General features: G+C 37.7%; 1 protein-coding gene across 1 annotated transcript in view; it reads left to right on the forward strand.

Moving 5' to 3' along the window:
* Positions 1-1,450: 1,450 nt before the first annotated feature.
* VAPB (VAMP associated protein B and C) overlaps positions 1,451-15,759 on the forward strand; it is a 68,655-nt gene continuing 54,346 nt past the window's right edge. Inside the window, exon 1 of the mRNA XM_074288693.1 lies at positions 1,451-2,103. Coding sequence (XP_074144794.1) covers positions 2,046-2,103 — 58 coding nt within the window. The 5' untranslated portion in view covers positions 1,451-2,045. The remainder of the gene's footprint in view (positions 2,104-15,759) is intronic.

A 15,759-nucleotide genomic window follows, 5' to 3' on the forward strand; every position in this document is an offset into this window, starting at 1 on the left:
TTTATTTGGTTTTTTTTTAATTAAAGTTTTTTTTTTTAATTTTCAAAGCATATCCATGGATAATTTTCAACATTTACCCTTGCAAAACTTTGTGTTTCAAATTTTTTTTCTCCTCTTCCCCCCAATCCTTCCCCTAAACAGCAAGTAATCCAATATATGTTAAACATGTGCAATTCTTCTATACATATTTCCACATTTACCATGCTGCACAAGAAAAACAGATAAAAAAGAAAAAAAATGAGAAAGAAAGCAAAACGCAAGCAAACAACAACAAAAAAGTGAAAACACTATGTGGTGATCCACACTCAGTCCCCACAGTCCTCTCTGGGTGCAGATGGCTCTCTCCATCACAAGTCCATTGGAACTGGCCTGAATCACCTCTTTTTAAAAGAGTCCATCAGAATTGATCATCGCATAATCTTGCTGTTTAAGCACAGATATGTTTAATCGATTCATACATACACACCTGTACACACACACTCTTGCCCCCATATATATATATATATATATATATATATATATATATATATATATACACACACACACACACACACACACACACACACACATTCACACCCATCCAGAGACCTGCATCAGGTATAATTATATACATACATAGCACACTGTGCATACCTATCTGTATACACTCAGATAACACATAAACACAAGCATTTACCCATATGTCAATATGCATCTAAACATTTGTATGGCTGACATAGAATGTAGACTTCTCTTGATTGAATCTTTTAAGGTTGATTTCTAATCAATGATTACTGGCTGTGCTTTTTTTTCCTCATGAATTCACTCCTGCTGCTCGTAGGGTTTGCGTCTATCCCGTTCTTTACCTCTCAGACAGTGAGGTGATTTGTCCAGGCTGCCTGAGGTGCGATGTGGACTCGGGCCTCCCTGACTCCGCGGCCTGCGCTCTATCGCCTGATTTCTCTTGGCTCGGTTCCTTCCTCGTTAAAAGGAGGGTAATTATCCCCAGCCCAGCCTACCTAACAGACAGATTAATCTCCTGGTAAAGACCGAAGAAAGTATTTGGAAGGCTCCAGTGCAAGCATTAGGTGTAGTCAGAATAATGCATTTGCACCTGGGTCGCTTGTTTGAGAATTAAAATTCCTATTCATTTGAATTCTGCTGCTGCTAATTGTCTTCGTTCCGCTACCGGCCCGGGTAGCAGCCTCCGGAAGACCTGTGAATATTAGGGACTAGCGGGGGGAAGAGGAAGGGGATGTGGAAAACTTAGTGGCCGACCCCCGAGGAGGAAGGGTGGTCTCCAGAAAGAAAAGCAGAGACACGGCAGTGCCTTGGGGCGCCGGTGCGTGTGAGCCGCCGCGGTGCCCCCCTCCTCCGCCTCCGCTCTGGCCATTCCTGGGGCTCTCAACCTTTCATCTCCCCAGAGGTCCCAGCCTCTCGGCCCCGAGCCGGGCCTGGAGCTCCGCCCCAAGCGCCACGCCCTCTCTCTGGGGCGCGCGGCCTTTTGCTCCTTTCCTTCCTTGCGCGCGAGTTCTTCCTCTCTATCCCAGTTGAAGCCAGCACGCGCGCATTCTCCCCAGACTGGAAAAAGCCCAGGTGGATTCAGAGAAGGAAAAGGCTTTTGCAGAGATCGCTACGTCAGCTCCGGCCTCTCTCTGGCCCTCTCCGTGCTGCATCATCAGTCGCCTCCTCCCCCTGCCGCCGCCGCCGCCACTAGCTCCTAGCTCTCTCCTTTGCCGCTGCCTCCTCTCTGCCTCTCTCCCTGGCCCTCGCTGTGGGGCTGCGTGTGCGTGCGTGCGTGAGTGCGTGAGTGCGAGTGTGAGAGAGTGTGCCGGGCCGCTGCCAGGCTCCCCGGGCATCTCGTCGCCGCCCGCCCTGTGTCAGTTCGCCGCGACCCCCTCCGCTTTCCATCTGTGTCCCTTTAAATATATATATATTTTTTTGCAAAAACATTATTCCATGTCATCTTTATTTTAATTTCCCCGGGTCACCAAAACTGGTGCCACTGGAAGCAGCCGCCTCCACCCCCTCTCCCGCCCCCGCCCCCTCCCCCAAAGCCGAGGAACATGGCGAAAGTGGAGCAGGTTCTGAGCCTAGAGCCGCAGCACGAGCTCAAATTCAAAGGTAAGAGCGCGGGGCCCGGCCACTCGCCGGGGCGTTTGCAGTCCCTGGCGGAGGCACCACCGGCAGCCATTTTCCGGGGCCCGGGAGAGGCCGGAGCGATAAAATGTCCTTCAGGTTTATTTGTGGGGTCTCTCTCAGCGTGCGTCTTTGCCGCTTCCAGATCTATTTCTCCCTCCGTCCCCATTCGATCCAAGCTAACATTTTTTCCGCCGCCCCAGAAAATGCGTTTGGAAGGGGCGTCCACCTGTTTATTGTATTCGCCGGATGTGAATTTTGTGCGTTTCGGGACTGGGCCCTACTTTCCTTGCTCCTTTCCTCTTCCCGCAGCCCGTGCTTCCCACACCCTGCGCTCCCCAGAGAGAAAAGGCGAGCAGATCGGAGCGGGAGCTTAGATTCTGGGCCGGGGCTGCTCGCTGGGCGTTTGCGTGTCAGCGCCCGGAGCACTGGGTGGGTGCCGGCAGCTGGGGTGGGGTGGGGGAAGGGCTAGCTTTTGGGCCTCGGGTTCGTGCGGGACCGGGCCGTGGGGATTTTCCGAACGCCCCATATTCTCGATATTCTGATATTGTGCAGCAAAAAGAAATATTGAAATTTCTATTGCCTTTCTCCTTCGGCGGAGTCTTTCTTTTTTAAAAAAATGACTTGACTTTACAGAATTCTATTTCTTTCCTTTCCTTCCCCCCACCATTACTCCCCTTCCCCTCCCTCCCCAACCCGCCCAATTTGATGCCTAGAGAAGCTTGCTGGGATTCTGCATACTTTCCGAAGCCCCCCGTAGCCATTCTTACTAAGGTGTTGTGTGCAACCTAAGTAAATTATGTTATTTTGGTGTGGATGTTTCGTCTTTTTTGCCTCTCTGAAAAGTGCCGGTGTTGCCGGGATCTTCGAAGAAGGGATTCCAAATGTAACGAGCACAACTGGCTCTAATTTGTATTTTCACGGAAACCTGGGGCCTTAGCCCAACGTTTGCCAGGACATCATATTTACCTGTTGTTTTATATTTTCCTCTCCTGACATACTGGTAGAAAACATTCTGAAATTGTTTCTGGTATTTTGCTTCATAAAACAGACGCTAGCTTCTGAAAGTACAGGAACTTAACGTTTTCTACTTAAAATGTAACTAACCACACTTAGTTAAAGCTGACAAAAGAAAAGGTGTTTTCATGCTGTCATATGGGACCTTTGCAACTTAATAACTATTCTCAAAGCCTATAAGCCAATTGCTACTTGACTAAAACAGGATCATCTATAGTAATGACTTGATTTTTTAACAAATGTTAGTGAAATAGTGATTTCCATTAGAATTGTTTCTAAGGACCTTCACCCAGGTGTGAAATAACTAAAGGCTGACATGAATAGTTTCGAGTTATTTCTATGCCTGCAAAAACTGTATCTGTCAACATAGGTTTGGCTAGTCTCCAGTTAAAGCGAGGTTGCTGTGTTCCCTCAAAATCAGCCCGCCCTCCCCCCCATTAGAGAAAGGAGACATCTATAACTAGTGGGAAGCCTAAGGAATTCTGTTCTAGGCCACCAGAAAATTGTTGGCAAGACATAGTCATGTCCCTCGAGGAGTGTTAGTGTCATTTTAGAAATCTATTCATCTGCTTGCTATTCTCTTTAAACCTATTTTATGCTTTCCAGTCACCATGTTGACAGATGATCTTTTTAGTATCTTTGTAAGAAAAGGTGGCAAACTATATCTTTAAAGAAGGAGCCCAGTGTGTAAAGTGTTGGATGCAAATGAGCAGTAGCTCTGAGTGAATTTCTGCAAACTAAGATTGAATTGAGTATTATAAATGCCACTGAAAAAGGGACTTTTTGCTAATTGTCTCTCATAAAGGTGGCACTTTACTAAGAGAAGAGGTATTTTTGAGAGTCAGTATGACACAATACAAAGAACACTGAATCTGGAGTCAGAGACCCCAAGTTAATTCCTGAACTTTGGGAATTCCACTGAACCCCTCTTTTGGCCTCAGTATCGTCATATGTAAAATGAAGAAGCTGGCCTAGATGACCTCTAAGGTCTTTTTCAGCTCTAAATTATCTTGTGAAAATATTCCAAGTAGTCTGCGCTCCATGTTCCATCTTCCTTGTCAGATGATTCATCTTTATGTGGAGGCAAGAAATGGGCTTTCTAGAGAATAGGAGGAAGAAAACCATTTTTTAGTGTTTTTACTGCTGGAGAGTCAGAATCTAAAAAATCACATCACACAAAGTAACTACACCTTCTATGTGTGTCTCAAGTGAAGCATAGTGTATGAAGGACAAATGCCTGTGGAGCTTACATAGAAACACAGAAGGCATTTAAAAATATCTTTGTAATGCTTAAATTACAAACTGAACTTGACCACAAAATTAGCTATGGAGACTCATCAGCAATCCTTGTTCTGCAGAGATCAAATCCATTACAGTACAGAAACAACTGAATATTGCCAGCTTTTTCATCATATCTACCTTAAAGGAAAGGATAAATGTATAAGACATTTTGGGGAAGACAGAAATAAGAAAAATATTTTGAGCAGTACTCATAAGACTCTTTATTATGATGAATAAGCAACTTAAGAATGACTTTGATTTGTATATCCTAAGACTTTTTATTAGATTTTTGCGTGGGTGTGCTGCAACATATATATATTGCTACAGAAGAAAGGAATTAGAGCATGTTTCAATTATCTTGCTAAGCCTTTAAGCGTCAAATATGACTGTACTATCTTGTGTTGTTAAATATTAAAACAAAGAGAATTGATCAAGCTAGTGGCTTCTTGAAGAAAGTTAAGATGTAAAGGGAGTACTACTGAGTTAGTTTTTATGAAGTGTTTATTAAATGTCAGCAATAACACAGAAGATTTTCTGGCCATAATCAGGAGATTCATTTCTAGAGATTAGGGGCATTGGGATTCTCATCTTAGGTAGCCTTGTATGGGTTTTGTGTTGTGTGCTCTCATCCTATTGGTAACTTTCTTGTGACCTTTCCCACAGGCCTACTGAATGTCTTTCCCTTTATCTATTCACTCCCAGAAAAATCTCTTTTCTCAAAATAAAGTTCTTAGGAAGTTTTTTGATAAATCTCTGTAAAGTTCTGTTGTCTCCAGAGACTGCCGATTGCTCTCTGGGAGGTCTGCTGTGTCAATTCAAATCTCTCAAACAGATTCTTCTTCCTGTAGAGAGCGCTTGTCTCCAGACAGTTGCCACCAACTCTGGTCCATAGTAGTGACTTCTTCCTCCAGAGAGCTGCCTCAAGTCTGGCCCAGACAAGACTCTCTATCTCTTGAGTGCCGCCCTCTTTTATCCTCCCAGAGAATGGGCATGGGATAATGCAAGGGCTTCTGGGGAAAATTTCTTCAACCAATGAACTTGCTCCTCCTAAGCATGCAAGCTCCTCCCCAGGAATTCAAAGGGGTTAAACTCCTAGTGAAAACCAGAACTAGAGAATTGTTAAGTACCGATTTAGCACTTAGTAAGAACCTAGCAAATCCCCTTGCTCCAAATGAGAGCCAGTACCAGTTTTACCTTTTTTTCCCCTTATTAAGAAAATACCTTATATATGTAGAGCTTCTCTTCAAGAATTGTAAAAGGATTATTGTGACCTCCAAACATCTTTTGTTGATTTGGGTTATAGCCATTGTTATTTACCAAGTTACTGATTAAAACTGACAATTTAAGAAATGTTTATTAATAAACAATATTCCATTGAACTTTAATATAAATAACTTATGAAAAAATGACTTTTCTAAACTAAAATGAAATTAGTAAGAAGAGTGGTATTATTTTGCAAATTTTTGCAAATCTTTTAATTTCTGATAGAACTGCTTCTGAATTCAGTCTGTTGCAATATGTTGTTTTGGTTGAAGTATATAAAGAGAATTCATCCTTATAAGATATTTGGTTGGAAAAGAGAAGAGTATATATATTTTTTCATTCTAAATAGTATTTTATTTTTCCAAATACATGCAAAGATAGTTTTTAATATTTATCTTTGCAAAACCTTGTGTTTGGATTTTTCTCCTCCTCCCCAAGACAGCAAGCAATCCCATGCTGTCCAAGAAAAATCAGTTCAAAGGGGGAAAAAACAAGGAAACAAAAACAGAAAAGGCTAAAATACTATGTTTTGATCCACATTCAGTTTCCAGAGTTCTGTCTCTGGATGTGGATGACTCTTTCTATCACAAGTCTTAATGGAATTGCCTTGAATCACCTCATTATTGAAAAGAACCAAATCCATCACAATTGAATATCACATAATCTTGTTACTGTATACAATGTTTTCTTGGTTCTAGCACTTCACTTAGCATCAGTTCTTGATGTCTTTTTGACATCATACTGCTGATCATTCTTGTAGAACAATAATATTCCATAACATTCATATACCATAACTTATTCACCATTCTTCAATTGATGGGCATCCACTCAGTTTCCAGTTCCTTGCCATTAGGGGAAAAGGGGAGGGGGGTGCTACTGCCACAAACATTTTTGCACATGTGAGTCCTTTTTCTTCTTTTATGATCTCTTTGGGTGCAAGCCCAGTAGAGACACTGCTGAATCAAAGAGTATGCAAAGAGTATGGTCATAGTTCCAAATTGTTCTAAGGGAAGAGTATCTTAATAAGCAACTATCTTAGGAGTTCAGGATCATATTTTGGAAACCTGTACTATAATGAGTCCTAGTAAGTATGTTTTATTTATGTGAATGAAATAAGCCATTTCACTAAAAATAATGTTTTATTTTTATAAAATCACATTTTAATAAGTTAAAATGCATTCATTCATCAAGTGCTACTTAAGTGCCACCTCCAGTTTACCCTGTATATACCTTGTTCATATGTATACCTGTTGATATATCTTTTACATACATGGTTGTTTGCATGCTACTTCCCCTTTTAAAAAGTGAGCTCTTTGAGGACAGGCTTTTTTTCCCTTTCTTATCTCCCTCTTCCAGCTTAACACAGAGCCTGGCACATAATTAGTTATTAATGCTTGTTAGGGTTGTCACTAGGGATGCAGAAATTAAAATCTGACTGCCCTTGCCTTCAAGAAGCCTCCCCTCTAACAAAAGGAAAGCCCCAAGCCCACTTGGGACTGATGTGATAGGAGATATATAGGGCAAGTAATTTTTTCTTTTCTAAATAGTTTCTAAAGTAATGGTGGCTTGATTTGGTTATTCTACAAATTATTTTCTTTACCCTTTAAGATAGATAGTATATCTATGGTGTTGTGAAAACAAAACAAACCTGGGTTTAAAAAGACTAAATCACTCAGTGTCAATTTTTGAGGATTTTTTTTTTTTGGAAGGAAGGTGAATTTCTCCCCCCCCCCCATCTTCCTGTGTAAATTCCATAATAAAAAAATTTTGAGAGGATAAAAGTATAACACATGAATGAATTAGATTAATTATGGTACTACATTATCATTCCTTTAATAAACAATAGTAATTATTTTAGACTACAATTATAGACACCTTTTTCCTTGTTAATATAGTTCAGAAAGTGTCAGATCTTGGGTTAGAGGACCTAGGATTAAATCCCATTTCATCTTAAAATAAGATTATTAAAAACTTAAATGACTGAATGTCTCAGCTTTAAAATTGCTCTTTTGCTGACTAGGTAAGTAGAAGAAACACAAGCCACTCATAGCATAAACTATATTTATACCAAAGTTTTGAGAATGTGTATTAATACACAGATGTGCTAGGTGGTAGAGTGGACATTGAGTCAGAAAGTCCTGAGATGAGACTGGGCCAATCAGTTAATCTGTTTCCTTCATCTGCAAAATGATAATAATACCTATAGCATATAACTCTAGGGATAATTATGAGGATCAATTTAATTAAATGTTTGTAAATCTCTGCAAATTTTAAAGAATTATTTAAGTATCAGTTGTTTTTTTCTCCAATAATATGAATTATATGAATTTGAATCCACCCTTGAGACCCTTCACTTGCTTACCAGTCTGACTACATGTTAACTTTCTGCACATAAGCATTCACAGGCCAAATCTGTCCCCTGATTTTGTCCTATTTGATTCATTTTATGAACTTGAAGATTGGACTTGGAAAAAATCTGTGATTTCCTCATTTTTAAGAGTTCCCTCCACTAAGAGATCTATCCTTAGTTATATTCTAGACAATTATCCGTGGCATCCAGAAGTCAAATAACTTGCCCTAATTTACCTGAGGTGGGATTTGGTTCCAGGTCTTCCTGATTGTTCATCCAGTACTGCATTCACTAAACAATACTCCTTTAGAATTGAAAATACTACTTAGATATTTTTTCACCCAAGAATGTTCTTTTATTTGAGGTAGTTTTATTTGTGTATGTGTATCCATCTGCCAAATTCTGGTTTAACAGTAGTGACACTGTTTTGAAATATGGGTGGTGTGAGATACATATGGTTAATATTCTTTAATATTACTTGGCAGTTTTTCATCGCTGCATATTTATTAAAATAGTATGAATTGAAATTTCTCCAAAAGGTAAGTTTTTATACATTAATATCACCATTTGTCTAAAAACATTATGTAGCACTTTCTTTTATATATCCCAGCAAAATACAGATAACTCTCATCTTGAAATATGAAAATGAATGGAACCAGTAAAAGGAAAAAATGACTTGTTTATCATTACTGACCCAACTTAGACATGATATTTTAACTTCCACATAAAATAATAAGTATTCCATCTCCATATTTGGGCTTGAAAAAGTTGCCACAGGAATAATGACCATGATTAGGACAGATGTTGTAAAGCAATTGGAATTAAATGACTTGCCTAGAGTCAAACAGGTAGGGATGATTAAATGTCTGAGGTCAGATTTTGAACTCAGGCATGCTCCATCTACTGTGCTTTCTAGCTGCCCAAGATAATAACTACAATGTTAATCAAGAAGAGGATAGATATTGAGTGCTGACTCAATATAACTGCCCTGGAGCAGCTAGGTGGCGCAGTGGATAGAGCACCACCAGCCCTGAATATATATATATACCCTAAAATTTCTTGGAGAAAATGTAAATTCTTTGAGGATAAGTGACTTTTTGATTTTGTCTTTGTATCCTACTTCCTACCACACTGTCTGGCACATAGTAAGTGCCTAATTTTTTTTCCAGAATCTTGCCTACTGAATTTAGGGCTCTATTTTTATCCTTTTGGTAGTAGTTTATGTTTCAGAAACAAAGTTGTCCTGTGGTATTCTGAGCTACTTTACCTGAGCTGATGTCCTCATTTTGTGTTATTCAGTATTTGATCCTTATCTCTTAGGCTTTTTTCCTATGGTGCCACTTATCTAAGATTCCTCTGGCCTGTTGACAATGCATACTATGTGCTTTTTAAAGTATGTCATCTGATCAGCTATAACTGTAGGTTTCCATTGAATAATGAGTTTTTGAAGTCTAATTTTCATTGGGAAGGGAGAATTTAAATGATCATTTAAAGTAGATTGTATTAAGAATATTATTAATATGTCATTGTGGCAAAATGGTATCTATGTAGTGTTTTTCTAGGTACTAAGCGTTTTTTTAAACATAAGATGTTGATGTTGTAAGTAATGTTTTGATATAATCGGGGCAATTTGCTAATTGTCCCAATGGTGAAATACAGTGGGAAAATCTAGAAACATACTCTCCCCATTATTTTGTATTTTGTATTTTTAATATTCATATGAGTAAAGTTATAGAAGTTATTTCCTAGAATTGATTTATATTTTTTGCAGAGTATTACCAACTCTTGATTATCTGTCATTTCTCCTCTTTTCATGGTGAGACTTTTAAACATCCAGAATAAAATATCATTAGTAGGTTTGTATAGTCCCTGCTGATATTAGATGGGTTGTTTATACCGGTTCATACTTAGCATTTCAATAGGCACAGAACTCCCAAACAATTAGCCTAAATCTCAACTCTAGCTTTAAGTGATTGACAGCTGGGGGGAGGGAGTATTGAGGGAGTGGGGAAGGAAAAAGGAGGAGAGAAAGTTGAACTCCTAAACCTAATAAAATAGTCAAAAACTCTTCTTGGAAGAAAGCCCCATGAGGGACTGACTCTTTTTCTATAGTTACCCTCTGTACTTTAAAGAAAATAGATGTCATCATGTTATCATCTGGACCTTTTACCTAGATTAGGATTGCTTCCAGTAGTTTGGGATTCTGGATGTGTGCCCTAAAAGGTATCAAGAAAGAAAAAGAATTAAAATCTTTGGGGTTAGCAGAGGAGTAGAGGATGGTCTTTTATTTTGTTTTTGTTTCATACTATATGGACAAGATGAGGAAAAGCAGTTTCTGCCAGAAAGAGAAGAAAGTTAAAGTGAAAGATGTTTTAGAAAATTGACTAGGTATCAAACCCTCCAGGGAGTTGGGGTTAAGAAATAGAGACCTACTTTTAGTAAGTCTGATTGAATACAGAATATTTAGGTGTGGAAGAGATCTTAGAGATTACATTGAACATTGTCTTATTTTATGAAGGGAATTGAGACCCAGAAAATTAATCAAACAGATCTCCTTTTCTATGTACTAATTGACAAACTCATCATTCCTGTCTTACATTACATAATTGTGATAAGTTTTGTAAAGTATATGGGTTTTAATGATGTGAATATTTTGGTGTTTCTTAGTCCTGTATAATCCTCAAAGTTAATACCTGAATAATTTGAGAATGTACAGTAGGTTATTTGTTTTCTGTTTTTATTGACTTTTTTGTTTGTTTTATATTACCTTCATTTCAAAAGTTAAGTCTCCCTTTCTATAATCCCAGTAAGCTACTCCTCACGACAAAGAATATAGCAAAGGGGAGGAAGGGGAAATCATTTCATCAAAGTAATTCATCAGTTAAATTATAACATGTTTCATTTCCTTAGTCCCTAACCCTATAAAGAAAGAAGGGGGAGGTGTTTTCTCCCATTTCTTCTCTGGAGTCAAATTTGGTCATGGCAACACCATAACATTCTATTATAGCTTTGCTGGACATTTTTATTTTAAGTCATTTCCCAAATCAATGGACATCTATGGACATCTTCTTTGTTTCTAGTTCTTTGATGCCACAAAAAGTGTTCAGATTATTTGGTATAGAATGGATCTTTTACTTAGATAACAGTGGGATCTCTAGGTCAAAGGCTTTGGACAGCTTAGAGACTTTAAACTAAGTCCAAATTGCTTTTAAGAGTGGTTAGAGCTATCAGTAGGGTATTGATGTGCCTGTGTTTTGAAAGCCTCCCCAATATGGATTCTTTTCATCTTTTCCAGTTTGTTGCTGTGAGGTAAAACTGCAATGTTGTTTTTCTTTGCATATCTCTTTTCCTTAATGATTTGTAACACTCTTTGACAATTTACTGATAGTTTATAATTTGGTAATAGTTTAATAACAATTTTTTAATTCTTTTAAGAATTGTTTGTATCCTTTCAATATTTTACTATTGGCCAATGAGTTTTAATTTTTATTGTATTAGTTCACTATGTATTTTGAATATCAGACTCTTAATAAAGATAGTTGATGCATTCCCCTCCATACCCATACCCTCCATTCATTAGTTTCTTAGCCTAATTTCATGTGCTGCAAAAGCTTTTTAATATCATGTAATCAAAATGATCATTTTTATCCTTTGTGATATTTTCTAGCCTTCATTTGATTAAAAACTGTTCCTCTCCCTTAGCTATGAAAGTTACTTGATCTGATTCTCTTCCTCCTTAAAAAAAAAAAAAAAAAAAAACCTATGACATTTAATAGATTGTCCATTCTAACTTTTTAAAAAAAATTTGCCTTACTTAGAAAGAGGAAAAATATAGCACATTTTAATGCTGAGATTCTAATGTGAAGTTATCAAATTAGAAAAAGTTGGAATAGTTGGTGGGGTAATTATTTGAGTCATAAATGCCACTTAAGAGCCTGAGTAATTCCATTGGATATCAGACCTATCGTATATGCACTTTATTTAAAAGAGGGAGGGTTGTAGTATTACTACAACTATTGTTTACATAGTTCATCTTTACATGTTTTTTGTAAATGGTATTGCATGTTATAATCATAATGATGTCCAGTAAAAAATAATTTAAGTGTCATTTTACATTTTACAGATGAGATTCTTAGAAGTGAAATGATTTTCCCAAAGAGCAACTGTGGTAGTTCAGTGAGTGGAACACTGGGCCTCAAGTTGGACTTACCTTTTTGAATCCAAATCCAGCCTCAGATAGATACTTGCCAGCTGTATGATCCTGAACAAATCACTTAACCCTGTTTGCCTTAGTTTCCTCATAGTTCAAATAACAGGAAAAGGAAATGACAAACCATTCCATAATCTGTGTCAAGTAAACCCCAATTCAGATAACAAAGAATCAAATATGCCTGAAAATGACTATAAACTATAGAATACTTACGCAAAGTAGTATAGATAGCAAATGTAGCCTTAATTCAATTCTAGATCTGACTTCATAGCTTATGAGGTGTCATATACTCCAGAAATGTGAAGGAAGTGAATTTAGAACAATCTAAAAGATGAAATGTAAGAGAAGAAGAAAAAAAAAAAAAAAGTCAAGTCTTATGCTTGGGTATTAAAAAAAAAAAAATCAACTTTTCAAGGATTGGATAGGAAAGGTAGAGCTAGCTAGACACTAGTTCCTTTGAAAGTATCAGGACATTCAAAGGGCTGCAAGCTAGATGTGATTGAGTAGTGTGACATAATGCCCTGAACAGCCAATGATATCCTTATCACCTCACACCTGAATTATTATTATTATATTATCTCCCCACTCTAGTTCTTTTCTTGCCCTTAAAGTGATTTTCCTAAAATGCAGGTTTGAGCACTTCAAACCCTTTCCCCCTTTTCATTCAACAAACTACTGCGGTTTCCTCTTGCCTTAAGGAGTGAATATAAAATGAGCCTTTCTTAACCTAGCCCTCTTATACCTTACAAGTACTTTTCTGTCTGGTGACACTGACCTCCTGGTTGTTCCATGAACTGTACATTCCATAGCTTGCCTCTGGGCATTCTTTTTGGTTGTCCTTCAGACCTAGAATACCCTCTGTCTTCGACTAGGATTACTGACCTCCTTGATTTCCTTTGTTTCAGCTAAAATCTTACTTCCCTCAGGAAGTCTTCCAATGCCTTCCCTCAGTTATTTCATTAATCCTTTATATAGCTTGCTTTATATTATAAGTTCCTTGAAGTCAGGGACTATTGCTAATCCGTATCTCATGCTTAGTAAATAGGCAATATAATAGAAAGTTAATGAATTTGCTGTTCGTTCATTTTCTGTCATATTCTGGCAAAGATATTGAGTAGTTTGCCATCTTTTCCAACCATTTTTACAGATAAGGAAAATGAGGCAAATAGTGACTTTCCCATGATTACACCAACTAGTAAGTATCAGATACTACATTTGAACACAGGATTTCTTGAGTAGTTCTAGCATTCTATCCACTGTGCTACTAGATTGAATAGAAATATACACTTTCCACAATAGAAGAAAGTGATAATTCTACTGTCTTGGTTCTACAGTTCTGTGTGTAGTACTTGGAAAATTTTAGGTTTTTCAACATGCTGAGAGGACTACAGACGATGCCATAAAAATATCAGGTGAAAGAACTGGGGATTATTTAGCCCAAAGAAGGATCATAGATTTAGAGCTAAGTATCTTGTCCAAACTCCTCATTTTCTAAATGAGGAAAGTGGTCCAGAAAAATTAAGAGACTGGTTCCTAATTCATATACCTTTCCAAAGTAAAACTCAAGCCATTCAGTGCTTAGCAGCGACTTGATAGCAGTGTCTGGGAGGCTATCATTTGAAAGAGGGCTTAAGTTTGTTTTGCTTGTTCCTAAAGATCACAGTTAGGAATTTTGTGTCTAAGTTGGAGAAACAGATTTAGGCTTGATGAATAGGAAAACTTTCTAATAATAATTGGAGTGGTCCTCAATCAAGTTCTAAGCATTAACAAAGCCTGAGAATACAAAGGAAACAATGAAAATATTCCTGGAAAAGCTTACTAAATATAAGCTTTTTGAAGTCAAGGATTTGATTTTGATCTTTACATCCTTAGATACAAGCTCAATTTCTTTTTCATAGTAGACCCTTAATGTGTTGTTGAATTTGGAAGTGGTAGAATCTGTCACTAGAAGTTTAAATGGAAGCTGTCTGCATTGTTTTGGAGATTCTTGTTCACATACCAATTTGTGAATGTTGAATGAGATAACATGTAAAGTGTTTTAAATCCGGTAAAGCATTACTTTATAAATGCATTACTATAATTAGTTTAGTCTGGTATCCTCTGAGCCACTTCCAGCTCTTAAATGTTATATTTCTGCATCAGATTAAAAGGATGTACTCCCTACTACAAGGTGGACAACAGTCATTAACCTCATTAGGAAGGAGAGCCAAAAAAAATTTTTATGTGAATTCATGGATGATATTCTCATAACAAAAATGGTAGTAATATTTTGGAGCCAGAAATGCCCCATATTCAGTTCCTGCCTTTTATGGATACTAATTGTATCAATTTTCCAGTGTCCTGGACCACAAAAGCATAAGTTTTAGAGATCTGTTGATGTGTATCCATTTGCACATAGGGAGTTCTCTATACCAATGAAAGCATTGATTGATTAGGACCAAATGGATTCCCATACTAAATGGTGACCTCTTAGCCATTCCATGAACTCCATCTTTGTCCCCAGGCATTTTCTCTGAGTGTCCCTTATGGAACATTCCTTCTCCCTCTGCTCTGACTACTGACCTGATTTCCTTTTAAGTCCTAACTAAAATTCCTTTTTTACTGGAAGCCTTTCTTTCCAAATCCCTCTTAATTCTAATGTCTCCCCGCTTTGATTACCATCTATTTATCCTCTAAATGTACTTGCTTTGTACATATTGTTTGTTTGTATGTTGTCTCCTCCGTTAGATTGTAAGCTTCTTGAGGGCAGGGACTCCGGACTCTTTTATCTCTTTTTGTATCCCTTGTACTTAGCACCATGAGTTGAAGAGTAGGAGGTAGAAGAAAAGAAAAAGGAAAAAATGAATGTGATACTGAAGGAGTGAGAAAAGTGACCCTCAGTAGCATGTACACTACATCTAGTTGAGAGAGTGATGAATTTTGTCAAGGTAGGCAGCCATTTAGATTGAGCAAACAATTGACATAAATACACAATTTTTATTTCCTATATTAAAAAATACCACTCTCCAGAGCAAAGTCATGCCTTCTTTGAACTTGAAGTTAGGAAAAACTAGTTTCTAATTTCAGCCCTAGACAAACTTTGAGCCTCAATTTCCCCTTTTTAAATAAGATGATTAGATCAGATGATCACTAAAGTCACTTCCAATTGCATATGTTATAGAAAAAGAAAAGAATAAAGATATATAAGGGAATACAGTTTTCAAACATGGCGGGGACTGCTGCTGAGGTTTATAAATAAATGCTTTGTTTAGGCTGGGTCTTCAGCTTTCTTATTCCTGTTGTCAGCTCATCCAGTTTAGTGTTTTTGGTAAAGTACTTAACTGTTTTCATGGCTGTAGCTGAGGGTGTGCTATTATGATTAACAACTAAAAAATTGTGCGTATATACTTTAAATTTTAAAATCTATATCATCAGCATATTTCCCCATCACTTAAGTCTAGACAAGCAACAAAAGAATAAATCAAGCCTTGATTTGTAGCATTTGCCTATTTCCAAGGTATAAATACTCTCACTGAAAATT

This window comes from Sminthopsis crassicaudata, chromosome 2 (genome assembly GCF_048593235.1).
Source record: "Sminthopsis crassicaudata isolate SCR6 chromosome 2, ASM4859323v1, whole genome shotgun sequence".
NCBI lineage: Eukaryota > Metazoa > Chordata > Mammalia > Dasyuromorphia > Dasyuridae > Sminthopsis > Sminthopsis crassicaudata.